A 27928-nucleotide genomic window follows, 5' to 3' on the forward strand; every position below is an offset into this window, starting at 1 on the left:
TTGCATATAGATGAAATGCTATAATAACTCCAACCCCACCTGCAGGAGTAAATATTTTGCTGTCTGTTTTGTCTAGCTGTCCTGACACCCACAATGAGCCACTAATTGAAGACTGGAAAGAATCTTTATATGGCGACTGACATTCAATTACGCGGAGGGGAGATCAGATTAGGCGCAGGCCCAGAAAGCATGTTTGAAAAGCCCATTTGGTGTGCGAGTACAGCCGAGAGGCAGGGGCTATCATCTGAATGACTGTTTGGGATCTGGCCGAATGAAGCTGCTGGGAGTGAAATCACTATGCTATGACCCATGATTAATTGGATGTCTTGTGAGTGTGTGTGAGCGGGACACAGGAAGAGGGATATCTAGCAGTGCATGTCAGAGCAATGTGAAGAAGTGGCTTTTCAGTTACTTTTAATAAAACATAACTTGAATACATTCACTAATTAGAAAAAGTTAGCTACTATTGGTTTTGCATTTAACACCGTATCTATAAATAGTGCATATGTATGTAATGATAATGAGTCACACCTTTTCCAGTGTTCTGTTGTCCATGCAGGGTGTTAGGTAACGTGTACAAGACACCATTTTAGCCAATAATGACCAAAAAAAAAAAAAAAGTCAAAAGAGTCTATTTGAGGGTTTCGCTTTAAAATTTACTTTAAAAATTGGATTTTGTTTAAAACATGGGTAAAAAAAAATGACTGTGTCATTAAGCTAAAAGCAGTGACAAGAAAACATTACTATGGATAAATAAGCAAACAGGAACTGTCCAAGGTACTGTACTGTTTGATAAAACTGTTATATTAATTATCACCTTTTTTATGATAAGCAAAATGTTGGCAGGGACTCATAAGGAAATCAGTGCACTACTGAACATTGCAGAGCATTTAACCTGTGTGGTTTTAGACAACTAGCAATGTTTTTTGCTTTAAATAAAATGATGCTTTTTCTTTTACAACATCAGAGGAATATGGCCTTTCCTGTTCACAAATGCCATTAAGACACTACTTTAATACTTTGTTTATCCTGAGATTGGACTGCTACAACTCATGCTCCTGGCAGGTCTGCCCCTGCGCATCATCCGACTACGCCAAATGATCAAAAAAACAGCTGCAACCCTTGTTTTCAATCCATCCATTACATCAGGCGACGAATACCCCCCCCCCCCCCCCCCCCCCCCCCAGGAGATACACTACAACTCAAAAGTTTGGGGTCACTTTTGGGATCACTTAGAAATTTTATTTTTTTCCAAGGAAATACACATGAAATGAATTTACATAAAAAATATAGCAAAAGAACAAGACATGCTGACAGTGTCATAATCAGACAAAATGATTTTGATGGAAATTATGAATGTATTCTTTAAACCTTGCCTTCATCAAAAGAAAAACACAATTTGCAGCGATTACAGCCTGGCAGACCATACTGTATGCATTCTAACTGTTCAAGATAATCTGATGAGATTTTCAGCCTTTTCAGATTTAAGATGATAGGTTGGCTTGATGGAGTCTTTCCCGAGACTGGCCACTCCATTACAGTCAGAATTCAGGCTAACTTTAATTGTTTGTGAAATGGAAAAAAAAAAGTTTGTGAATTGCATGAACATGTGTTTGTCTTTGGAAAACAAAAATTAAAATTTGCAAGAGATCCCAAACTTTTGTAGTGTATATCTGTTGTTTCTGTGGCAGTTACTTAAGGGTCGGGTTGCCACCTCGACGTCCAATTATCATGCACACAGTACGGGAAATCAACCTAATCTGCATGTCATTGGACTGTGGGAGGGACACAGGGAGAACATGCAAACTCCATTCACAAATACCAGAAGCAGGAATCAAACTTCAATGGCTAATAGAACTCATATCCCGAATTCAATCACAAACCTGGAGCATGGCTTAACTGACCCCACTGTTCATCAAAACACAAGAAAGGTGTTTCTCCTGGCACGCAGGTAGTGGAATGAACTTCCATCGGCTGTCCAAACAGCTTCATCTTAGTAAAAAAATAAAGTCTCAAATAAAGACTAAAAATCTAATCTACCTTTTACTGTGCATGCTTTCTCCTGCAGTAATGTTCTTCAACATGGCTTTAGCTCAATACTTTTCTTGGTCCCTGACCTAGCAATCTGCAATCTAGCAAATGGATACGTTTTTAATAATGACAAGAAAGCACTTGTAGGGTGTCTGCTAAATGCTGTAATTGTAAAGCTTTTCAACTCAGAACACATTGGTTAGTTTTTTTAAAACATTGTTTCAAGGTTAAAATATGACCACAGGTCTGACTTGGCAGTCAAAATAGCAGCACTACATGGCATCATGGTTAATTTGTTGTCTGCAGGGAGACATGTTATCTGGTTTAATAAAAACTGCACATACACACAAGTAACTGGGAAAATGAGCAAAACATCTGATATAGTGTACACTACCCGTGACATAACAGCAGGTGCTTTAAAGCAGGTGCAGATCCTGAATTAACTAAACTAATTGCCACATAATTAGTGAACCATTCTGCACAGTGTCAGCTACACAAATCCTGTTTCAAGTATTTCCTGATGGCAGCAGACACTTTTGGTATCACAAGACAAATCAAAGAACACGTACAAGATTTTCATTAATGGATTTGTTAAGCATGAAAATGAACCAGTATACTAGCAACCTTTTATTCTCCATTCCTTTCATGCACACTCACATTGCTGCTGTGTAGAACCTGAATGGCGTGCTTGGCGCCAGACCTCTAGACCCTTCCTGCAGCGTATTTCCCATATCCATTTAGCTTCCATGTCTGCTATATTGTATGAAAGACATTGAACGCTTTCGCAAAAAGCATTAGCAGACTCCACACTAAAGAGCATGAATGCATGGGATCTCTCTCTGCCTCTCACAGACCTCACACTGAACTCTAAGCTACATATTAGTTTATTAATCACAAATATCCTTTATACAGATGCAAAAGACACAGTCACCAAGGAGCACTTTTAAATATAAAGTTTACTAATCAGAAAAGTGACCATAACTGAAGTGTTAGCAGCATGAAAAATTTCCAGCATGCATCACAGCAACTTACTGATTGGCAGAAACACACCTTTTTTTTTTTACTGAAAATATTTTGAGAAGTGTTATACAGCTTTTTTAAGACCATGGCTATGTGATCTCATAAAGAAAAAAGAAACCATGTGATAATAAATCATCAAGGTAAGACTGATCAATTTTGCCATAATACTCCCTGGAAAAATAATGGTAGGAAGGTAGTGCTACCTGTCTCTGTTTCCATTTATAGGAAAATGCACTTACATTCCCAAACATTTATACATATATACAGTAATCAGTTGACATGTACCACTAAGAGTTCATTGATAAATTCATTTATCCATCTTCTATACTGTTTATTCTGTGTGCAGAGTCTGGAGCCTATCCCAGGAGACAGGGTCCACCACTGGACACTTACACACACTATGGGCAATTTGGGAATACCAGTAAACCCAATCTGAGTGTGTTTGGACTGTGGGAGGAAACCCACCAAGCGCAGGGAGAACATGCAAATTCGACACACACAGACGCGAGGCAGAAATCGAACCCTCAAACCCGGAGGAGAAAGTGCTAACCACTACACCACTATGCTGCCCAGTTGACATGTTATGATACAGTTTTGCATATGTGTCTCAGTGAACACAGTGCTATGTCTTATAAATGGGCATACACTATACTTTTATGAGTTCATTTATTTATTCATTCATCTATTCATTTATTCATTTTACTGAATGACATAGTACATTTGACTTGGAGACACTTTCTATAATTCTTTAATAACACAAATTACACGACTCTGAATGGTCAGAAAGTGTTGATTGGTTTTCTATAGCAACATCTTTAACAACAGTTCAATAATAAAAATAAGGCATTCATTCTAATGTTTATTACTTTTTATAGCAGCAACCTACCTTTTTATTATTATTGTTATTAATATTATTATTATTTTTGAAGATTTTAGAGAATGTCTTCAGTGTGCAATTTGTAACAGTCAGGCGTAGAGCTCGAACGTTAGGTTTTACAGCTTGGGGATGGAGGGATTTGTGCTTTCTTGGTAATATGACATGCATTTTTGGCTTTTATGTATTTTCTACAGAGGAAGGAAAAAGAGAGGCTAGTGAGAAGATGATAACAGGAAAGTATCTTTTTTGTGGAATTTCACATTTCATCTTGTATTTTTATAACATAGTCTTGATGAATAGTTCTCCAGGCTTACTGATGGTTTGCTTCGGCTCTCATTTGTTTTTGGTTCTTGTTTCCGGTCCAGTTCCTGTACATGGCCAGTTTTAAAGGACCGCTTTTTGTTTATTAAGCCATATAGTGACCTATGAATTATTCAAGAATAAAAAAAAATCCAACCTAAGAAATGAACCAGTGAGAAACAGGGGCAGATGATGACAGATGATATCAGGTCGGTGATATCCGTCGATGTTGCTATCAGTATACTGGTGATGGTGGATGCTGAGTGATTGGAACAGACGAGAGGGGAAATGAGGTTGCTGCTGAGGTTGTTACCTGAACAATCAATTTTTAAATTGTGTCTTTTTACCAACTTACACTCATCTATATTTATGATAATAGACATAAAGAGACTTAAAGGATGTATATAGACACTGTTACTTAGTGACCATGACCACTGTGTTGGCAATGCGACTAATTGTCATAATTTATTAATAGATTTTTTTAATTTGAACACTTTATAAGAGTATGTAAGAATACCATGGTGATGTTCACATCACATGAGCCCATTGTTGATCTTCCTACATCATAACATCCTAACATAATTCCTTATACATTTCACAGAAATTAGTATCCTAAAGTACGGATTTTCTCAATTCTGTAAAAATCGTTGAGTAAAAAAACCCAATAATAATAAATTACACTTTACTGTACATTTGCACGACATTTTCAAATTCTTTTTGAGCTTCTATTTGGCAGATTTCGATTTTCCCAGACAGCTCATGCAATGCAATTGACAAAGATTGTTCCTGAAATAAGCTACGGTAGTGTGAGCCGTCGGTAAACTCATCATGCTTTACAAGCCGCAAATCAAATCAATTACATATCAAAGACACTTAGCACCCAGAAAGATTGCCTTAGCATTTTTTGTGTGTATAATTTAACTGAAGTAATGGAATTTCTGCAATCTGAAAGCAATTGTAGTCAGTCTGCCATCTTTCTCTCTTTCAACCATCAAATATTGACAGAGCTTTATATCATGTTTGGTGTGGAGTATTGAAAATCACTCGAATCTGTATGTGCTGAGAAAGCTAACTGCGGAAGTCATGTAACCAAGGAAAGGTCACCGAATGCAGACAGAAGTGTGCATTCCACTGGCTTAAGCAAAGACCAGAAATGATGTAGCGATAGTGAAAACTTTCTACTCAGTGAGAGCAGTGGTGCTTTCTACACAATTAAGTCCATATGCTGAGAATCTGCTACATCAGGTATGTTAAACACTCAAGTCAAACACATCATTACTCATGCGTGCTGTGACTAACAAGCAGAACACACCCATGCCACACATCCATACTTCCATATTCTTTTCTATGACTAGATATTAACATATAGGATGTGTACAGACTCTATAATAATTCTCCATTAGAAATGACAATCTTAAATTGAACCAAATGGTAAAAAATGGTTAAAAACATGCACTACTTAATACCTAAATGCATATTTTTGTCAATTTCTTTTGCCTAACCTGTGAAATCAAATCACATAGTAATGGTACTTAAAAGCAGACAAGCCACATACCTCGCATTTTTGAAGGTCAAGCAAATTAATAGCTCATAGCTCGCTACGTACCCAAGTTGTGAAGAAATAACTTCAATTTTGCCAACAATGGCCAAACAGCACCTGCGATTTCATTTGCACTTCTGTGTCTCCAAAGATTTTTGACATGCACTGGTTTCACACCTTATCAAGCTAAACCACCAGATGTCACCTTGAAAGTGGCATGCAGCACCTGCCACATGTTACACCCATGAGCATATGAGGAACAGAAATAAAGCCTTTGGGACGAATGCAGAATTTTTTTTAGCATAACTGGGAAAAAAAAAGCTAGCACAAAGAATATACCATAATGCAGTCTATTAAACTCTAGCTATCATTAAACGAACATCAGTATGTCCGGTTTATTTAAAACCAATCAGCCTTCATGATACACACATACACATACACCCATATTGATGTTTATGTCATGCAAGTACACTGTTCCGGCTGACAGGTTTTCAGTCGGTCTTGTCGGACATAGCCGATACTGGTGGCTAAGTGTGTATAACCTCAATTAAACCACGCTCTAAGTGTCTGACAACAGCTAATATTCCTCCTCCAGCAGCGGGCCGAATTGATGTTCCTGCATTCGTCACCCCGCTGAAAAAGCAATCATGCCGGTGTCTCGCTCCGCTGAGGAGACGCAGGAAACACTGCTTCCAGTCACTCATTAGCATTCGCCTGCAAACTCCACTAACGCCAGCTACCCACAAGCCAGCGTACCCGTGTCGCTTCAGACACTCCTACTCCTCCGTTCTCCACACCCATGTTCAGAACTCTTTAATTAAACCTAGCCTCTGAAAATATCAAATAAGTAGATGAGATGAGATAAGATAAGGAATAACAATAGGAGTAAGGCAGACCTTGAATCATATGCAAATACACTATGTGCATACGAATATTTCATTTATAAACTATTAAAAGAGATGACTTTATAATTAATATGTAATCTTACGTGTTCTAAAGTGCTAGTCTGCCCTTACCTTGGTCAACGATTACATCCATTACATACAACACTGTTCAACTTTCTGCTGATTATAATGTCAGTTCAATTCATGCACTTGGTTGCATTCAGCTAAAATTTATAACTCTGAACTTTTGACCTCCTGGCTAGTAAAAAAAAACTTTCTCTGCAACTCTGTATCAAGCAATTGAAGTTAAATCAACGTAGTTATTCATTCTGTAGCATAAACAGTAATCAAGGTACCATTTCCTTCTTTTGAAATGAGTTATCTTGTGTTTTTATCCAAGTATTTGCTTCAGATCCATCAGCATACATAAATATTAGCATGATAAATCTATAACACATATATTTTTCACAGCTAGCTGACCAGATTATAACTAACAAAAGATGATCATGAAAACATCCATGTTTTTTTTTTCCTTCCCCCACTTTGTAGCTTGAATGCACTTAAATAAACTTCGCACTTCCAAGTGAACTCGACTGTGGCACGTCTGACAACTACAACAACGTCTGTTTCTACCCGAAGAGAGTGATACAGCTCTGTATCCAGCTCTCTCACCTTCTCAACTGTACACTCTGCTCAAACAGATAAAGTTCCCGCTAATAGCCTATTAATTCCATCATGCATATCATCATGTAGCTCACTAATTAGCCAAGTCTCTAATGTAACTGAGCCGCAGCTCTCTCATAAACTGTGGATGTGTTGCATTTCGGAAGCTTAACCACAACATTTGCTGTCTTCACTATTTATGTATTCGTAGTACAAAAGTGTTTGCCTATCATATGAGTTCATTTTCTAAGTAGTAGGTAGACTATTCAAGGCCCAACTCTACCAAATTAATAGGGCTTTAAACAAGACTCTTAACCCTGTCTGTCCCTGTGCTTTGATCACAACCTCTTGACATGTAAAGAAAAGAAGTTCAATGTGCTGTCAAATGTATGTTGAGAAATAATGGTATATTCATTCTCTACATTGGATTTCTCAAAAATATAATAACGAACATCGCTTGAAATTGGTTAAAGTTGCTTTTAGAGGCTAACCAAATCAAATACCTTAATTACATCACTTTAATTACATTAAACCTTATAATACAGTATGTGCTAGTTTTATCCCGCTGTAGAATCTAAGATGCACACGGCCTAAAAAAAAATACAGCAGCACCTACCAAGGTAGCACTTATCTGTGAAAAAAAAAGCCGAATTTTGAACCCATAATGCACGTACCTCTCTGTCGAGTAGGGATGGTGAGATGACAGTGACAATGTCACCTCTTTCTGGGTCAATATAGAACATGTTTGGTGAGGGCTTCTCAGGAGACTGTCTCACGATTATGTAGCGCAGGACCGCGTTGTCCGTGTTCGTATCATCAGCATCAAAAGCAGTCATTGTCATCACTGTGGTGCCTAGACAACAACAACAACAACAACAATGTCACTTTGTCCTTCCTTCTATTTAAGAAAAAAAAAATCCAAACATTATTGTTTCATTTTGACATTCCAGTGGACGTGTACATTAACAGATATGGTGTGGATTTGATTGACGCATCTGAAATAGCTCTTGTTATATGAACTGAGTTAACAAAAATTAATTGCCCAGAGGAAATAAAATCTAAATAGTTTGACATGGATTGACTTATTGTTCTTGGGGGTTCTAGCATAGTCATGTCTGATGTTAAGCATCAATAGTGAAACATGTCCTTGGAGGAATTGACATCTTGGTCAGTGCCTGACACGTCCTAAACGTAGGCTGCAACATGATTGGCATTTTATTATTCTTTTTGTTAAAAGTGATTTCCTCTTAATTTACTTGTATTCATTTTATATCCCATTGATTATTACATTGGTAGAAAAAAAACATTATTTAAAAGGTTCACACATTCCTTGTAGTTCTACATCAAGAAGCGCATCCTGGAGCAGGGCTCACGCTGTGGTGAAGCCGTGAAAATATTTATCAGGAGGTCCCAGGTTCAAACCCCAGCACCACCAAGTTGCCACTTTTGGACCTTGAACACTCACTTACTCACTCACTCATCTTCTATACCGCTTTATCCTGTATTCAGGGTCACGGGGGGCCTGGAGCCTATCCCAAGAGACTTAGGGCGCGAGGCGGGGTACACCCTGGACAGGGTGCCAATCCATCACAGGTTACACACACATACACTTACATTCACACACTCATTCACACACTATGGGCAATTTGGGAACACCACTTAACCTAATCTGCATGTCTTTAGACTGTGGGAGGAAACCGGAATACCTGGAGAAAACCCACCAAGCACTGGGAGACCATGCAAACTCGATGCACACAGAGGTGGGAATCGAACTTGCTGGGAATCTGGAGGTGAAAGGTAATAGTGCTAACCACTACACCAGCAACAAAAGTTGCTTAAATGTATAATGAGATTAAATGTCGCTATGTATAAGCGCATCTGTCTAATGCCATACATATAGGGTAAATATCTTAAACCAAGTGCTGCAGAACCAAAAGTGCTGGGGGTTGGCTTCAACCACAACTACCTGGGTGGAGTCGAACAACTATCATCGTGGTGGAGACAAATCTGTGTCGGATGGCTAAGTATGTTTGCTGCCAAATTCTGTACACCAGAGCTGCAAACAGCCGTTGACTAGTGTTTAATTGCTGGGCAGGGAGGACAGGCTGTCCTTCTCACCCAGAAAACAGGGTCAATTATGCTTGTGTGTCCATGGGAGACTGCGGTGTTCAGATCCTGCCTGGTATTTCAAAGCTGAAGCCAGAGGTGCCAGGTTACTCATTTCCGCTTGCCTCTGAACTGCTTGCCTAAAAGGTCTGCAAATGAAGCCAGCTGAGATGCCAACATCACGCATACTGGGCACGGGCCCAGGCTGAATCATAGCTGCCTACCAGAGTTAATGGCCTCAATCACAGCCAGTAAGGTTTAATGTTTGCATTTATTGAGTTTAGTGCCCTATATAAAATCTGTGGCAGATAAAATGCACAAGGAGATTCAGGAAATATACAACCCTCAGTCAAACAAAATTAGGAATACTTTTGAGTTAAATGGGTTAAAAGTGGTTAGGAAGCAGGGATCCTGTGCACTTTTCCCCAGTGTTTGATGCTCCATGAGAGATGGCTATTAGCATACAGCAAAGAAGTGTGCCTCTAATGATAAATTACAAATGCCAAGGTGCATGGAAGGGCTCTCTGGTGACATCCGCAGCCACACTGAGCTGTTCCACTTCATTGCTCAGTCAAATCAAGTTAAAAGGCACTCGCTTCATCTAAATAACACTCACCCACTTGCTCACTCTCTCATACATACACACTGTTCATTTGGAATTATCAAAAGAAATGAATAAGACGAGTAAAAGGAAAATGAAAAAAAAAAAATCCTACAAATTTGTATTACAAATGATAAGAAATCACAGTGGTCTTTCTCCATCCTCTCCCTTTTTCCGCTCTATCTCTCCGCTCACGGCAGGTGAATCGATGAATGTGTACAACATGTCAAATATATGCTGATCCCTATAGATCACTAAAGAGTCTCAAAATAAATGCAGGTCTTTACAGTATCTGAGGAAAGACAGTTTATTAAAGGTCACAGCTGATGATATATGTGGACTTTAATAGTGTGGGCAGTGACATATTATTTTCAGTGTTGGCTCAGAGATGAAAATAACCACTTCAATAATCCCCTTCAAGCCAGAGTAAAGTGCTGCTCAATTAAATTCTGCGACTGCGTAAATTCAGCATGATTGCATGCCTGGAATGCATCCAGTTTCGCCTCAAAAAATGCCTTTTATAAGAGGTTCAGACTGAATGCTATGTAAAATGCTACAGTAAATCCTTATGATCATGCCGCTGAGTACTTTAGAAAATTTACCACCTGTCAGACGGATCTGTTTCTGTTGCATCGATGCAATTTGTAAGCAGCGAAATACCAGTTTCACCACAAATACAAGAACAACAAGAGCTGTTGCATTGATCATTTACTTTACTCAAATAATCAAGACGATCTCAATTAGTGCCTTGTCAGGAGTCAAACATAAATAAAGGTGATTATTATTGTTACATTAACCTGTCTCCACAGTTACTCTCATAAAAATCCAGAGTGCTTCGAGGCAGGCATCAGTATGGCCCATGACAAAGCCATCAAGTCCCATCAGCACACACATAAATCAACAAGCACCGCTAATTGGTTAATGGGGCTGGAGAGCAAGTGAATGCAAATCATGAACCTGCAATTACACGGCAATCATTTTGAATCTGGGCACAATTCAAGACCAATTGTCTCCCGTTATGAACTTCATATTCTGCCCATTGCCAAGGCAGAATCAATGTTAACTGCCTCAGAAGGTATAATGGAATGACCTCACATGGCTAGACATGCACCTTTGAGTCTAGATTACAGTACTATCAGCTCTTCCCATCTTATCTAGACTATGAGATCAGGCAGGAAGAGAGATATCTCGCTTTCTCGGCAGCCTTTCTCGCTACAAACCAGTGAATAGAAAATGTTCCATGAAAACAGAAAAGCTGTCGTATGAACTTTTATAATAATGCGCTGCACAAACTTTGCATTAATAATATAACAATATTATGATCAATATTATCTTTGCTAATGTTAGAACTGATTAGAAGAGACAGTTCAATTAATCTTTAATTTGAAGTAAGTTCAGTAAGTTCTCTTTACATTTTGGCAGCAGGCACTATAGAAAAAAAAAAAGAAGAAGAGAAAAAAATCCAGTCTGGATGACCTGTTTGCTATTTCTAATTTAAAAGGCAGTTTTGTCCAATGTGAGTTACAGCTGAACTGAACAGATAAGGGTTAAGAGTCTTACACAAGCACCTACAGCTTGGTACTACAGGGATTCAAACACAACCTACAATCAGAAGTCCAAAATACAGTATTCCACCAATGCTTAAAGACTAAAATATTTTTATGCACCTGTATCGACACATTCCTTACTAGCCATGTGTTTAGGGCTCTCACTTTGGTTTATTTTGATTTCTTTTTGGGAAAATCTATAGTAAGACTACACCCAAACATGATGCATCAAATTGAACAAAATTGTGCAGAGCAGCTCATCTGGTAAACAGATATCTGATCTCAGGACAAGGTCATGGCCAGTTCTCTTTCATACTGCTATCCAGACCACATAACACACAAGGCTGCTAGTCATGAATTATGTATGTGAGAGCATTTGTGCAAGAAAAAAAAAAATGGGAAGATGTTCTTTCCCTTAAGTCCACCAAGGTTCAGACGTGTTATGCAGTTCATCGTAGGGTTTCGTATGGTGGTAGCGAAACTGGTTACTTGGAAAAGAATTTAAACATGAATAACATACTTTGAAAAAAAAAATAAACAAATCAAAATCTGAGGTTCTGAAAGCTGATATAAACAACATTTCCAATGCTGTGATTTTAGGCTTTGGGCAAGTTGTAGTTTTCGCTCCTTGTTTAGTCCAGTGTGTGCATTTAGCCTTGGTTCATGTTAAAATTCAGTGAAGTGGTTTCAGGGGTGATTCGACTGGATTCTTCAACCAGCGTTCCTCCAATTATCTTATAAATAATAAATAAGTTTGCCTGCCCTCGGGGGGCCCCTACTTGCCTGGGGCCCCAGGCTGTGCCTGCCTTGCCTTGACAAGGATACAAATTTGTCTCCAGAGTTACTTTTTATTTGCACAGTTTATTTGTTGTTCTTACTAACAACTCAATCGCTGTCTGCTTCTACAGATAAGCAAATTGAAAGGTGTGATTTTAGAAGATAATTATAGAATGCAGAACTGACCTCTGTCTAGTTTCAGACAAATCCCAGCGATTGCCGAGCCGAGCCTCCTGCTTTACCTGGTACGTTACTCTGATCCTCACCAAAGGAACATTCACACTTTCTTAATTTAGCTCAGAGAATTCATGTGAGTAAAAGATTCCTAATGCAAACATTATCTGCGCATTTACAGATCTCATCCTAGTGCCTTATCCGCCTCCTACCTAGACTGTTTGATTTGTTCATTAGCAGCATCTTGGCACCACGGCCAATGCCACATGTAGTACATCCTGTATTATAGTCAGCTAGGGAAATCAATATGACTCCCAGATCACAATCATCGCAGGAAGCCATTGCATCTGTGTGATAGTCTTGGTAATAAGAAAGAACGAGGCTAAGATTAGGGTAGGATGAGAAATTGATGGAGAAGGTGTATGTGATGAAGAGTTATAAACCATCTTGAAAGAGGCTGAGAGAGAGAGAGAGAGACTAAAACACAAAGACTTTGAAACAAAATGTAAAAAAAAAAAGAAAAATGCCATTAAGTTACACATAAAACCGGCACATCTGCTAACTAACATCAATTTCAGCAGCCACTTAAAACTCTGAGATGCACCTTTGTCGACGCCTAGCTAGTACGGCCAAATAAATTGCTAACCCCAATTTAGGGAGAGGCGGGGGATATTGATTAGATGGGGGAGGTCAGCAAGCTATTTAAGCAGTGGGCCAAAAAAACATGCCAAATCACCTTGCAGGGTCAGACCACTCAATCCTTCAGAGAATCATTAATGAGATTTGTGTGCCTGCTTCCTTGCAATTAAATGAACTAAGTGTTAATTTGGACACGGTATAATGTAAACTGGCCCGTAGATGATCAGCAGAGAGCCTGGATCGGAATCTGGTCTTTGCTTTGCCTTATTGAGAGCATGTCTCATATTGGAAATATGAAACTTCTTGCACAAAGTTGCCAACCTGTCACTGAGAGAGTTGTTCAAAACTGTAATCTAATCACATTCTTTCTCCTTCAGAGTGTCATTGCTCCGCAGCTCGATAAGTTCCAACTAAAGGGATGGTAATGTTGAATTGTCAATACCGTAATGTTCAAAGGATTCCTGAGGCGCCGCGCAACTGTCAAAATTATTGAAATATGCATTTATGTTTTGACTGATTGAATGCTTACTAAATATCCTCTAAGCATCCCAGGTGGTGACGGAACCACATTTGGATTGTTGGACAAATCGTATACAAGCTTTACTATGGTCTGTAAAGTGGAATTCAGGTTTCCAATTTTTGGTACAAGTGATCTGTCAAAAAGCTGTCATCTGTGTAGAATCATACAGTTTCTGCTATAAATGCACTTATTTCAAAACTGCTGTTGAAAAACTCTTGAGGCTGGGGCTCCTGGCAGATGCAGGGGTAAAGTGCCCACCACTATCATCTAAAGATTATGAGTTTGATTCCTGGGTAATGCAATAGCACATTCTGAAATATTACATAACTGAAACTGGACTTAGTGACTATTACAGCTGAGTGGAAGTAGTAAGTTGAACTTTTTAGTAAATCATACATTTAAATATAGTCACGGTTAGTTCTATGTAGAAACTCGAATAAAAGAGCTCATAGTTCTCAATGTTCTCACAATGTTCATCTAGACGCAGCGGTGTCCTGGAAATCAACGCTATCATAATATCATCAGTCATAGCATAACTCTGATTTCAAAGTTTAGCAAAAATTTCAGTTTCTGCCAGAACATCACTAATAGGAATACCAATTTAGCAATGGTCCGTATACAGTAAGTAAGCAATATTACAAATCACGCTCAGATCAATCAGCTTCAGCTTAGCTAGTAAAAGTGTTTGGCAATAAACTCAATGTTGGAACGCTTCATGCTTCTCTAGGCACATTTCCTTAACACACCCGCGCTGCTTAATCGCGTCTTTAGGACTTAGCAGCTGGAAGTTACAGGATACATGATAAGGATCTCTGACAGCTTATATATTTCCTTCTAAATTTTTACCCCGAATAGATTTTGCCGTCCTATCAGTGTCAGAGAGACAAATAGCTTTCTCTTTCTAAAACAGCAAACATATTATTCTGATCATTTTTTAAAATTATTTTTGTATAACTGCATATTTACACGTAAACATGTTCATAGACACCAACAGTCAAACAGGTATAGAATATTTATATTATACAATTATGAATAAATAAATAAATAAATAAATAAATAAATAAAATTAATATATGAATGCTTTGCGAATCGATATTGTGTAGTTTTATAATTTATATTGCCCGTATAGTGAAGGAAAACATGAGAATATGAGGACAGCAAGAGTAGATCAGTGGATTGGAAAAGAAAAGAGAGAAGAAAAAAAAGCTTCGCATTTTTGGACATCGATTAAAATGCCTGCAGTTAATTTTTTTAACCAAGATTAGTCCAATTTAAATGATTTTACTAGATAATTTTACTAGTTTAAAAATAAAAAGGATTTCAGAATTGATTTTACCTATTATACTTTGGCTGTTCAGCTGAAGGACAAACTGAGCAAAGCAGAACACAAAGATATATATATATTTTTTCAATTCTGCTAGCTTGGCTAAATGCAGACTATAGATTTTAAAAGGCCACTTATTGTTGAATTATACCGAAGTAATTGATGCCTTTACCAGGGTATTCAGTTCAAGGGCATTCATTCCACAGCATGATAAAGTGCATAAATTTGATTGGTCAGAAGGTGTGCAGTATTTTGCAAATAGCATCAGGGGTAGTTCTTGGTATAACATCCATCTATTACCTATATCACTTATCCTGTTTAAGGTCACCAGAGGCCTGAAGCCTAACCTGGAAAAATTCAGGCACAAGGCAGAGAATACTGTGGATGGAATGACAATCCGCTGCAGAAAACAATCCAGTCCTGCAACGAATCACACACCATGGGAAAGGTGGAAAGGCACCTGAAGCAGACTAAAAAACTTTGGACTATGGGAGGAAACTGGAGTACCTGGCAAAAACCCACCTAAACATGGAGAGAATTTGCAAAATCCATGCGCACTGGACCAGAAGTGAGATTTAAACCCTGGAGTGGCAAGGTAACAATGCCAAACACTAAACCTCCATGCTACCTTGTGTAACATGAATGTTAACAGTAACAGCTCATAAACAAGCTAGAAAGGCAGATGTTCCACATAAGCTGTGACCAATAATAATATTAATAATAATTATAATTTTTTACATTTATCATTTATTTATTGATAATCCAGTGGCATAGTGGTTAGCACTGTGGGCTCACACATGAATATTAAGAATACCTGTAAACCGTACACACAAAGGACCTGAAGCGGGACTTTAGCCCTCGACCCTGGAGGTGTGAGGACACTGTGCTTAACACTAAACCTCCATGCTGCCTAAGTAGTTAGCACTGTGGCCTCACACCTCCAGGGCTCGTGTCCTGCTTCTGGTCTAGTGTGCGTAATGTTTTCATGTTCTCCAGTTGCTTCTCCAGAGTTTCCTCCGGGGCCTTCAGTTTACTTTCACAGTCCAAAAACATTGACATTGCAATGGACTGGCCTGTAGTGTGTATCCCATCATGTGCCCTGAGTACCCTGGGATATGCTCCAGGCCTCACGCAACCCTGTACAGGATAAGTTGTATAGAGAATGAGCAAGCGAGAGAGTTTTATTTATCATTTATTAAAAGAGATGAAGAGGTGAAGAACCAGTGTTTAATACAGCTTGGATGTTCCCTAACATTAAATCTAACTATTAAAATGCAATATGACATTTATTAATACATTAAGCATTGTTATTCAACTTAATTTGTCTTTTTCCTCTAATTGCTATGCGATAATAAATACAAACGATAACAAATTAAAACTGAAAACTGTTCTGTCTGAGAGTAATCTTGCCAGAACAAACATCAAACAGTGTGCTCCACATTCAGCTATTTACACTCGTATCCTGCCTGTTGCAAAAGTAGAGCGTGCTGCGCTTTAGGGAAGGAAGAAAGAATGGAGTCCCTCTGTGGAAATACACAATCTCTCTGGAAGAGCTGTTAGCTGCCTGCTGAATTCCGATAGTCAAACTCTGCCTCGCAGGGATGTTTTGTGGCGTCTCTCTTTCACCTAGTAATTACCAGTCCCTGCCTATTTCACATGACCACAGAGGTGGAACAAATGGAAGACTGAATTTCCCTGTAGAACACACAGTGTGTGTGTGTGTGTGAGAATGCCTGTGTGTGTGTATGAGGGTGTATGCATGGATCAATGGAAACATTTTTACATTAAATATTGTTTTAATTATATCAGCATAAATTTTATATGATTTTGCAAAACACTATATCTCCACTTGCCACAGGTTTGTCCCAATGGATAAATTATCCTGCAGTTGTATTAGTGCCAATGTACAGGAAGTGTGCTGTTTATTATGAACAATTGTGTCAGTTGATTTTTCATAAAAAATTATATTACCATTACAAATAGTAAAAAAAGAATAGTAAAAATCTTAAAGTAAAATTCAGTTGAACTGTTTGGGACACTATTTAGAATTCAACCCCAGAACCCTGGAAGTTAACGTACTGTAGCTGAAATTCTAAAACGGGATAAAGTGGAAATATAAAGAGAAACTTATAAGTTTTACTGGACTGCCAACAACCTCCTAGTATTCTTTTTCTCCTTTTGTGGTTAGATAGTACCTGTAAGTATTTCAAACTACCTTCACTCCTGGTAATTACATTAACTGTCGGTCGCTAACTAACGGTCGCCAGCTCCAGCAGTCGCGGTGAGTTAGTTCTGCCAGTCGCGGTTAAAAAAAATCATAATCTGTTGCTAATAAATGGTGTTTGTGGAACATCTCGTGTCTATGACAGCATCACAGCCATGCTGATATTCAGCTCAAGTCTGTCATTGTTTAAATATATGAAAAATAATGCATGAAGTAAATACGCTATGGACAGAAGAGACAACAGAAGAGTTCTATACTTTTTAAGCCTTAAGTATTCCTCATCTAGGTCCTAGATTTTTTCCCTCACATATCACTGAAGAAGGAAGATTGTACATTGAACATTACCAGCAGTAAAGCTTGTCCTAGTTTTGTTTCAATATTTTTATTTAAAACAATCCAAGATTATAGCTGTTATGCAGACAATAGTCAGGCATAAGACTTCAAATACCTAAAGATGCTGCAAAAGTGTAATAAGGCGAGAGATAGCGTATAATCATACACAAACAATGCAATCAGGCTCAGGAATTATGCAAGCAGAACAACTGGCAAGACTTTCCAAACCATGTGATTTTACAGTGCATGGAAAAGGAAATGAAAACGCTGTAAACAATTGATCTAAAACTGTGGTGAGGAGATTATTGTGCTTGGATGTAGCGACAAGCGTGTATTAGAACAGCCCCTTAAGGATCTCCATTGTTGCCCATCATTTTGCATGTATTACCACAGGAGCTGTTGACAAGAGGAGACTGACTGATTGTTTTTTTGTCAACAGACCATCATATCATACAACGTATCTTTTGGGTAGCGAGGCCCTTTAACAGCAACGAACATATCTGTGTTGTTATAAAGTTAAATTGTAATGACATGCCGACTTGGTGATAAATAAAATGATAAAGGCTAAGAAAAAAAAACACATCTAGAATCGTCATCCAAATGTATTGTTCCTCTGATTTGCTACATTCGTATAACCCTATCAAAAGGCTATTATTATCTCTAATTCTGCCGTACTTTTCTCTACAAGTCATGAATTCACAGATATGACTAGAGACATGACTATAGCTGCACTTTCCCTGCTAAATATCTTGTTAAAAGCATGGTCGCTCTAGGCATAAGACACTGCTCACCTCAAATCTACAAGAACAATTAACAGGACAGATGTGTATAACAGCTAGCTAATAACATAGACAGTGATTTTAGGCCTCCTGTGGTTGATGCTAGCATGCAAACCTGTTTTCCTGCAATATCCACGCAGCTGCTCGCACAGTATGAAGTGCAGGAGGTAAAACATTTTAAAATCCAGAGAAAACCAAGATAGGTGCAAGAGGCAAAGAAAAACTGTGGATGAGTGAGTGAGGCAGCAGAAATCAGAAACGGTGAGAAGGTAAGGGAGTGAAATATGTGGCTAAATGCCTAGGGGAAGTTGTGTGTGTGTATGTGTCTGAAGCAAAGATGCAGGGGTAAGAGCCATACATAATTTAATGAAGGTCATCCAGCACCTATGGTGACAATAACATTCTGATCTTCCTCCTACCCTCTCCATCTCTCTGGCCCAGCATTAAATATTATGAAATATTTCATATTGCTCTTTTGCTTTTCAACATGTTCCAGCTGTAACAAACAAAAAAGCACAAAAACACCCAAGACAATCCGAGCCACCACTTTTCCGCTATTCTAGAGCAAATAGGTCCACGTGTGTCATCATAAATGCAACAGTGTTAAAAGCAGGCAACATGCTGCTTTATTTCATTGCCAATTGATCCCTTTTCCTCCCTTTTAGAATTCAGAGTAACTTTAGACCATAACATACTGACCTTGAAAGTGGTGAAAGGAGTAAAAAAAAAAAAAACCCACACAAAGCAAGCACAATAGCGGTAACGTATTAGGATTCACTGCATACGCCAGACAACATCTCTCATTAACAATGCTTTGTGTACTAATTTGCTCTTGAGTGATTTTCAATTATATCAAGTGCACATGATATTATAGCCATTACTCAAAACAAGGTTGGGCAAATGTATACGCATGGTATTGTCACTGAGCAAATTTGATTAAATACAATTGTGTCCAATTAAACAATAAATAATATACATGCTGGCACGAAGCGCAATCAAGAATGAACGTGCGAAAAATTCCATTACTGTGTCGAGAGATGGACCAGATATCATTTCAAATGAACGTGTTTGTCACAAAGGTAAATTCTGGGAGACATTTGCAATGAGAGCGTGTGCTTCCTTCACACTTGTTTGCCATGGAAATCCGAGAAGCTGCATGATTTCTGTTGTATAATTTCAAACACAGATCAGAATCACCCTTTGCTTACAGATACAAATTAATCATCAGTAAATGAAAGCAGGGATAATGAGGCTGGGCCTGGAGTATATGGCTGTGTGCACATCACCAGCCTCAAGTGACTCAATTCTTTTTTCTTTTTTTTACCCTAACGTGACACAGATCTGATTTTTATGGCTGACTGAATGCAGCTCTGAGTTTTCAGATAACATTTTTTTTTTTTAGATTGGATCTGCAACACTTTTTGTTTTTAAGTCATCATATGGATATCCGATGGTGATGCTATGTAAATGAGTATGGGCAGATGGGAATTTACCTCAACTTTCTATGCATGGGATAGCGCAGGGATTCCATAGCAGTGCTAGCAATAGCTGCTAAAACAGCTAAAAGTGAGGTGTCTGGCTTTCTTCCTTCTTTTGAACCTCCATTTCTATTGTTTGACATAAATAAGTGGTCGCACGAACTCATGATGTGTTTTAACCCAAGTTTGCACGAGCAAAGACATATTGAAGTGACCATGCGTTCTGTTTCTGAGGACAGACATGTCCAGATCAGAGTCAGATAAAAATCACTTGCAATTATGAATGTGAGCTGGCATGGCATGCAAATCCCATCTGACCCAAAAAAAATCTGAACTAAGCAAAGCGTAATTGAGAATTGGAATCGGAATTGAGCCTCTATTTTGACATCTGTTCCTCGGTTTATGCTGGTAGCACACCTTACTCACATACTCTCTCGCTGATAATCCTGGCAAATTTTCATAGGCTGCCACATCTGGCCTCACACACACACATACACAAACCGTACATACGCAAAGCCAATCAAACACACAATCAGCAGTGTGGCACTGGCCAGTGGCACCTTCAGTTATTTATCAAGTCACGAAACAAAAAAGGCCTGCTGTTTCTCTCAGTCCGGCTTAAAAAACAACATTGCAAAACCCCTTTCAAACTGGGATACAGACAGAATAAAATGGTAATATCTGTCATCTTCAAGCCTGTTGGAATTTAAAAAAAGAGCACCTCTGAGATATAAGGCTCACTTTTCACTCAAGAAGATGAAAAACCGAGACTTTTCAGTGCAGCAGCGGCAGCTCTCACACTGAACTCGATAAATCTTTGAGACAACTTTCATGGGCTTTTCAGGACTTTGAGAGGTAAGTAACTTGGGTAACTTTGAGATAGCGAGTTGTTTGACATGTCAGCTTTTGAGTGGAATATATAAATGAGCAATGTCCTGTTATGGGAGTATAAACAAGACAGCAGAAGGATAAATAAGCCTTGATGCCATTATCTTGTGTTTCACTCCTCATATGCTTCATCATCTCGAGCCGAGTTTCTGACAGATCCCAGTGAGAAATCATCACTTCCTGCCGACTCGGTGAGTGGCAACTAAATCTAAGCAGTCATTCATACAGTAGCTTATCACAGCTCTGATTCTTTACAACTCAAGGTATTTTTTTGGCTGTAAGGAGTTCTAAAACAAGTTAGCAGTTTAAAGGAACTGGTGCCCCTACAGTATTTTACCTGTCCTTTCTAGATTCATTCAACCACCCGAGTTTAAGCAAAACCTCACCGTGATTGAAAGCCGTAGTCCTGTGATACCTCTGGGGTGAGTACTCTGGGCTGAATGAAATTAAAATGATTGAAAGGGTTTCTTTGGACCTGTTCTCTTAAATATAATCAGAGTCACTTATCATATCTGTCTCCTTTCCTACCCCTCCTTTAATTTAAGCTCACAAGAATAGCTCCCAGTACAATCATTTGTAACTGTATAACGTGCCTGCTCTCGTAGCATTCTCTTTTTTAATATCCTGATCACAGGAGCCTCACTCGTGATCATGCTGTTGTTTTGAATACCATAATGGCTGGGATGGAATAGTTAATGTTATTCTCAGGGGTTGAAAGTTGCTTTAAATTCTTACTGGTACTATTAAGCCAAAAGGCTAGGAGAATAAATCTTGGAGGTGGTGTCTTGTAAATCTAAAAAGTTTTTCTTTATATTTCCACTTATTTTGCTTTACAATATCAGCTAAATTCTGGTTTTTTTTAGGTTAAATACCGAATAGCGTTAAATGGAAAGCTAGTGCACTACAGGGGTCAATCACTTGTTTGAACCACTCAAATAGCTCCTTCAATTTGGGATTTAACCTTGTGTTAAAAGCTTGAGTAACCTTTTTAGCTCGTGTTAGCCTTTATAATACAACAGAAATGGATCAGAGTCAATTTGTAACGAACTGTGTTGTTTAAAATGACATTACAAGATGTGTTTACTTGCTTTAAATGCTTCTGAATGTTGAGTTTGGCAGGCAGCTGCTCTCCCTTCTTTCTAGTACCGCAGACCATACTGACCAACTCTTACCCATGATGCAGCCAACAGTAAGTGTAATTACCAACAGTTAGAACACCTGTGTGGAGTAAAAATCCCAGTGCTGTTATATTCTATATCACCGCTCATGAAATGTCTCTCGTCTAATCAGATTACTCAGTTGGAACTAACTGTTGAACAAATTATAAAGATTTACTTTCACACACAAAATTACAAAACGGACCATGGGATTGAAGCCTATGTAACATACACATAGCAATAACACACAACAGGTGAAATATTATCCAATAATAAGCTGACTTGCACACACACACAAAAAAGGAAACTTTTCAGTAATGTTATACTTTTTATCCATTTATGGTTTATTTTAATAGGGTAATTAGGTAATAGGTTTTAATAGGCACAAGATTCTGCCATTACTTATATTATATATAGTATCAGGTATATAGTCATTTCTTCCTAATCCCTGCTCTTATTCCCTCGCTTATAAAGTAAATAAAACCAAGAAAATAAACTTGTTTTTTAACTTTCTTTAAAATCCCCTGTATTGAACATTTTCTCATGCCAGAAAATATATAAATATATAAAGCCTCTTACTATAAATAGAAAGAAACCAGATCTGTGTCTATGGCCAAATTCTTGCCTTGCAATTCATTTAATTAACGGTGTATATGTAAATGTATTAGAACAGTAGTATCACAGGAAAAAGGTGAGGTTGCAAGTGCTAGTGTAGAAACTAGGATTGCAAAGCTAGAGCAAAGCAATAGGATGAACATAACAGCTGAAAGACAAAAAAAAAAAAAAAAAGAAACCTTAAATAGATAACGAAGTCAGAATAAAGATAATCCAGGTTGTACACCAAATCAGAAAAAGAAAAACAGAATCAGTCAGTCTACAGTCCAGCTGTACCCTGGAACTTGCCAGGTATATCCTAACCCTAGACAGCCCCCCCCCCCGCCACCCCCCCAAAAAACCACAGCTCCCTATGTGGCCACTAAAGCCGGTGGGAGGTGCAAGACAGTAATTTAGGAGCCTTTTGGCCTCTTGTGGGATTTTGGCTGGGGCGGTCTTTGTTGACACATTGACCTCAATTGGGAATGCAGCTGTGGAGGTTGCCATGATGACCTCTACTGGGAGCGGGGCTGTGGAGGTCAATGTGATGCTAGACTTTGGAGATCACCATGTTGGGGAATTTTAATGGGGTCATACAAAGCGGGATGTCCTGGGGCCAGTGCTGGGAAAAATAAATTGTGCCGACTGCTGGCATTGAAATCCCAGCGCCAGGCAGCTACATCCTCTTTGTGGGCCAGAAGTCTGTCATTATTAGGAAGAAGTGAGGCTGCAAGTGCAGGCTTCTGTTTATGAAAGACTGTGGCATATACAAACAGAACCAGGAACAAGGACTATGCTAGAAACTGGGATTGTAATCCAGAGACAAAAAAAGAACAATTAAAATAAGACTAAGAGTGTTAAATCATATTAAACAAAAACATGTGATCAATGGCACATGACACATGATGCATTCTGGGAGGTGTAGTGTGCATCCCTGATAATTAATAGTGAACACACATTTTTATTTTTAATAAAAAGATTTTAGCTGTCAGTAGCATTGTAGATTTTTATATATAATATAGCTAAGAATTTTTCTTTGACAATTGTTCATAATATTACAGTCTAAAGCATGAAGTTCCCCAATCCTCAATAGTACAATGTTTGCTTGTTTTTAACTGTGTGCCAGTTCTGACTGAATTTCCCCCATGTCTCTGCTTGTTTAAGCTAGGAAGTAGCATAATTAATCTACAGGAGAATGTGACAAAGCATTGCTTTAGTTCATCACCATCTAATTAATCATGTTCATGAGAGAAGAGATTAAATCAGAGGACATCACATCACGTGTCCTCATTCATCTGAGGTTATGTGCCAGAAGTGTAGTGACTGCTATAATCAGTCAGTGGAACAAACTTCAAAATACATTTGTAATTCTTTCAGCAAGGAAACCAAGTATTTTGCACTATTGTTCCAAAAATATATCAATATAATCTCCACTTTGTTCATCTGCGCTCAATAAGTGTTTGGATTTAAATCTAATTAATGGATTTAAATCTGTTTTGGATTTGAATCTAATTAACAGTTCATAAAAATTGAAATTTATATGAACTGTTAAGACTTTAATCAGACTCAGCTTTGCATTTTATGTATTTTATATATATGCATTGTTTTATATGTTTAAAATATTATATGATAGTAGAAAATGAGGTTGGGTTAGTGTGTGCAGAGATGGACATGCTCAACCTGTGCCCACATGGGTTTCATAACAACAAGTGCAGATGAACTGAGTATTGGGAAGCTTGTGTGCACATTTACATCACTCACCAAATACAGCACCCTGCTGGGGTGTCACCGTCATCCCAATCCACTGCTGCCTCTCACTGAACATGAGTTTACCTCATCAAAAGCTCCTGATGCCTATAAGTCCTACTGTAACTTTGTGGTCTCGGATTGACTGCTTTTTCAAAGATCTGGTGACCTAACCGATAATAGACAAATCTGAATTCTTGTTACCAATTATAACGTTGACGAAAAAAAAAGAAGTTATTATATAAAATGTATATACAATGGTTCCAGTGCTCTAAACTGCATTGGGAAACACTTAAATATTTTTTATTTGATATAAAGAATGCCTAGCACTGATGATTTCACTTCATTGTTCCAGATGCACAGTGGTTTTAGCCTGTTTAAGCTGGGGTATATCTGATCTATATAACGAGTATTTGTTTAAATAATGTGTTGCACACATCACACGTAAACCCACATTTTGCAACGAGAGTGCTCTTGCTGTCACCTATATACGTATCTGCTTAGGCCTGTCAATATCTCTGCTCCTGGCTTAAGAACGTGACAATGACCTCCGCCTCCACCTCTTTTCCTTTCATAAAGAGCTCCAAGGTACAACGTTGGCGAAATATTCCCGCCTTGTACCGGCTGTATAAAAAGGGCTAGATATTCCTCTCACATATGCCTAGTGCTCCTGGGGGAGACTCTGAATCCACCATGACCCTGACCAGGATAAAATGCTTTCTGCAAATAAATAAATAAATAAATAAATGTGTATGACATTTTATATGTTTATTTACTGCACAGACTGTAGAGTCTATTTCTTAGGCTTGTTCATATTCCCGGAAGATCAGTCAGGCTTCATTTTTGTCCCCCACCCAAAGGACACATCAATCAGCTTCATGTGTAACACTTTGAACTGCAGTATCTGCATATCACTCTTATTATGTATATTACAGTATTTCACTGTATGGGTGCTTTAGAGTTTTTTTTTTTTTTACCTTTGAAAAAAATTCAATAACAAAAACATTTCATAAATGCAAAAAACAACTCAACACAAGTGTGATAGGAGCTACAGATAAAAGCTTTACACTTTTCCCCAATGACACTTTCGTGGCAAATTGAAGGGGGGGGGGGTAACTTAATCACGCTTCAAAGATGTGTCTGAATTTTTTTTATCTCAAGCACTGGTTAGAACTCTAAAGCTTTGTGCTGGGCTACACTGCCTTACATAACCTTCTCTTAATAAACAAACAAGATTGTCACAAACACAAATGAGGTTTATTTTATATATAACAGGAGCTTTATGAGTGGGGAGACATCGCTTATTAAGTGCAAAAAAAGTCAAGATAAGGACCGAATGGACCAAATAAAACATCATACAAAGCATTTGGTACTTTTGCTTGTAACGAGACGAGTACAGAACTTAGTGACAATAATTCTAAACCATACAAGACCATACAAGTAAGGTAAGCCATAGTTGAAACGGAGAAAGAGAGGAAGTGAGACGTGCCTTAGCCACATGAGATTACTCATAGTCTCCACTTATGTCCTGCTGAGTGGAAAGCGCTCATAGTGCAAGAACTGACAGGCCTCATGCTGCAACATCAGTAAGTGAATGCAACATCTGCGGCCTGATATCTCTATGAGCTGACATCTGTACTTCACTTCAAGTGCAGTTTTTTCTCTTGCCTGTTTTTAAATAAATACCTGTCATTGCTTCCAATGATGAGCGACAGAAGCATTGTCACTGTGGATTTTTGTGAATCAAGACAAAATAATGGGGTACTTTGGAAAGATGTGCCTATTAATTATTATTGTGAGATCCCTTGTGTTAGCAACAGAACACAAATGAAACAGATAATCAATTAGAAAGCATCCGTTTGACCATTCAAAGTCGAAAATAAAACAAAAAACCAGAGGGAGAAAAGCCATTGGGAAAGGTATAAGCAGTGAGATGAGCAATAACCACAGAGCAGAGAGGGAAAGTGGGGAAGAGGGAGATATTACAGAGATAGAATTCCAAGGGGAGCTTTTTTTCTGTAAAGTCAATCACACCACAAAACACAGCAGAGTTTGTTAACTACCCAACTGCCTCAGGTAGCGGAGATGAGGGAAGCAATAAGTTTTCTCAGTTGGAAGAAAAGCAGCTCGTTCCAGGAGCACAGAACACGATCATCATTTACAGCAAACATGGTCCAACATGCAGTTAGTGCTGGCACACCTTGTAGCTGACATCCCTTTTACAGGTTGTGTCAAAGGTAATATACTGATTTTATGCACAGTCAAGCAGTTCCCAGGAAATAAGGTTCACTAGTTTTGTTTTCCAAGCTATTAAAAAATAGTACATTAACCTTTACCGCATCAACAGTACCTGTAATATAGTTACTATATTACAAACATTTTTAATTTGTTCATCTGCCACACATGCTCCTCTGTACGTTATTACTATAGAAGTGATAATGTATTAGAATTAGCATATTAATATAAATCCTGCAGCCAGGACTAGCATCATACCTGTTGTTATGGAACATTAATCAAAGACACGTCAGCAAACGTTGTACAATTTATTATAATAATATTATATTATCATTTCTACACAATATTCCAAAGCCTTGATATCTACTGACATTTAATCTGATTATATTATAATAACAGACCTGACAATGTCTCACAAGCTGTTTAATATCATCAGATATTCTAATACGAGTTATCACATGCAAATATGAAAAACTGAAGAAGGAAACATATTAATTTGGAGTGATTTGTGCATGTCTTCTCATAACTCCATGCTGTCTTGTAAATCTGGAATGGCTTGAGTAATATAAAATTATTAAACTAAACTGCATGTTTGACTTGCTAACATAAGACACGCCTATATTAAATATCAGTTCTTGGTCGACTTCTTTCAGCTGCTCCAGTAAGGGGTTGCCACAACAGATCATCTGATCCACAGATGTGATTTGGCACAGGTTTTACCACCCTCCCTTTCCCCCTTCCTCACACAAACTTGTGTACTCATAGTCCCAGTGTACCAAGGGGGCTGTTTAACATCAGCTAACTGTATTTATTAGGGATGCGGCCAAAACAGACTTAGCCAAAAATTATATTTAAAAAAAAAGAGTGTATTTTCGGTTTTCAGTCAAATGTGAAAAATGGGTGAATCTTCAGACTTGCCCTACAAAAATTACACACATCTAACACTTTATTGTAATGCTTAACACATTACAAATTTTGTTGACAGTGATGACATTAGAAAAGTGCTATGCTAGTCACTTAACAAGCTAAGAAAACTATGAGCAGCAATGAAACTGTCAGTCATGTGGACCTTAGATAAGCAATTTGTACATGGATTATAGCAGAAATGTAATGTTGTGATTTTTTGGTGTGTTTCTTTTTTTTGTGTGTGTGTGTTTATTGTTTTTCTTTTTTTTTTCGTAACTGTTTACTGTGCATTCCTGCAGAATCACCATCCACCTGAGATGTAGCAATTGCTGCCACTGGCAAACAGTTCCAACTGCACAGCTGATAATATTCTTATTCTCACAGCTATTCTTATGAAATGCAGGAAATGCTTGTTTTCCTGTCTTCTCTAGGCCACCAGTTGTGAGCAGGGGAAAAAAATTCATATCACATAAAGCTACCGGCTACATCTGCCAGTCCAGGTTTAGCTGATATTTTTCCACACAGGACTATCAGGCATGAAAGACGAAATCGCAATAATAAAAATGACTAACTCTTACAATACTC

The 27928-nt window shown here is 38.2% G+C and overlaps 1 protein-coding gene across 1 annotated transcript in view; it reads right to left on the minus strand.

Annotated features, from left to right (window-relative positions):
• cdh13 (cadherin 13, H-cadherin (heart)) overlaps positions 1–27928 on the minus strand; it is a 421723-nt gene that overhangs the window by 121731 nt on the left and 272064 nt on the right. Inside the window, exon 8 of the mRNA XM_053500544.1 lies at positions 7990–8168. Coding sequence (XP_053356519.1) covers positions 7990–8168 — 179 coding nt within the window. The remainder of the gene's footprint in view (positions 1–7989; positions 8169–27928) is intronic.

The sequence above is a fragment of the Clarias gariepinus genome, chromosome 7 (genome assembly GCF_024256425.1).
Source record: "Clarias gariepinus isolate MV-2021 ecotype Netherlands chromosome 7, CGAR_prim_01v2, whole genome shotgun sequence".
In the NCBI taxonomy this organism is placed as follows: Eukaryota; Metazoa; Chordata; class Actinopteri; order Siluriformes; family Clariidae; genus Clarias; species Clarias gariepinus.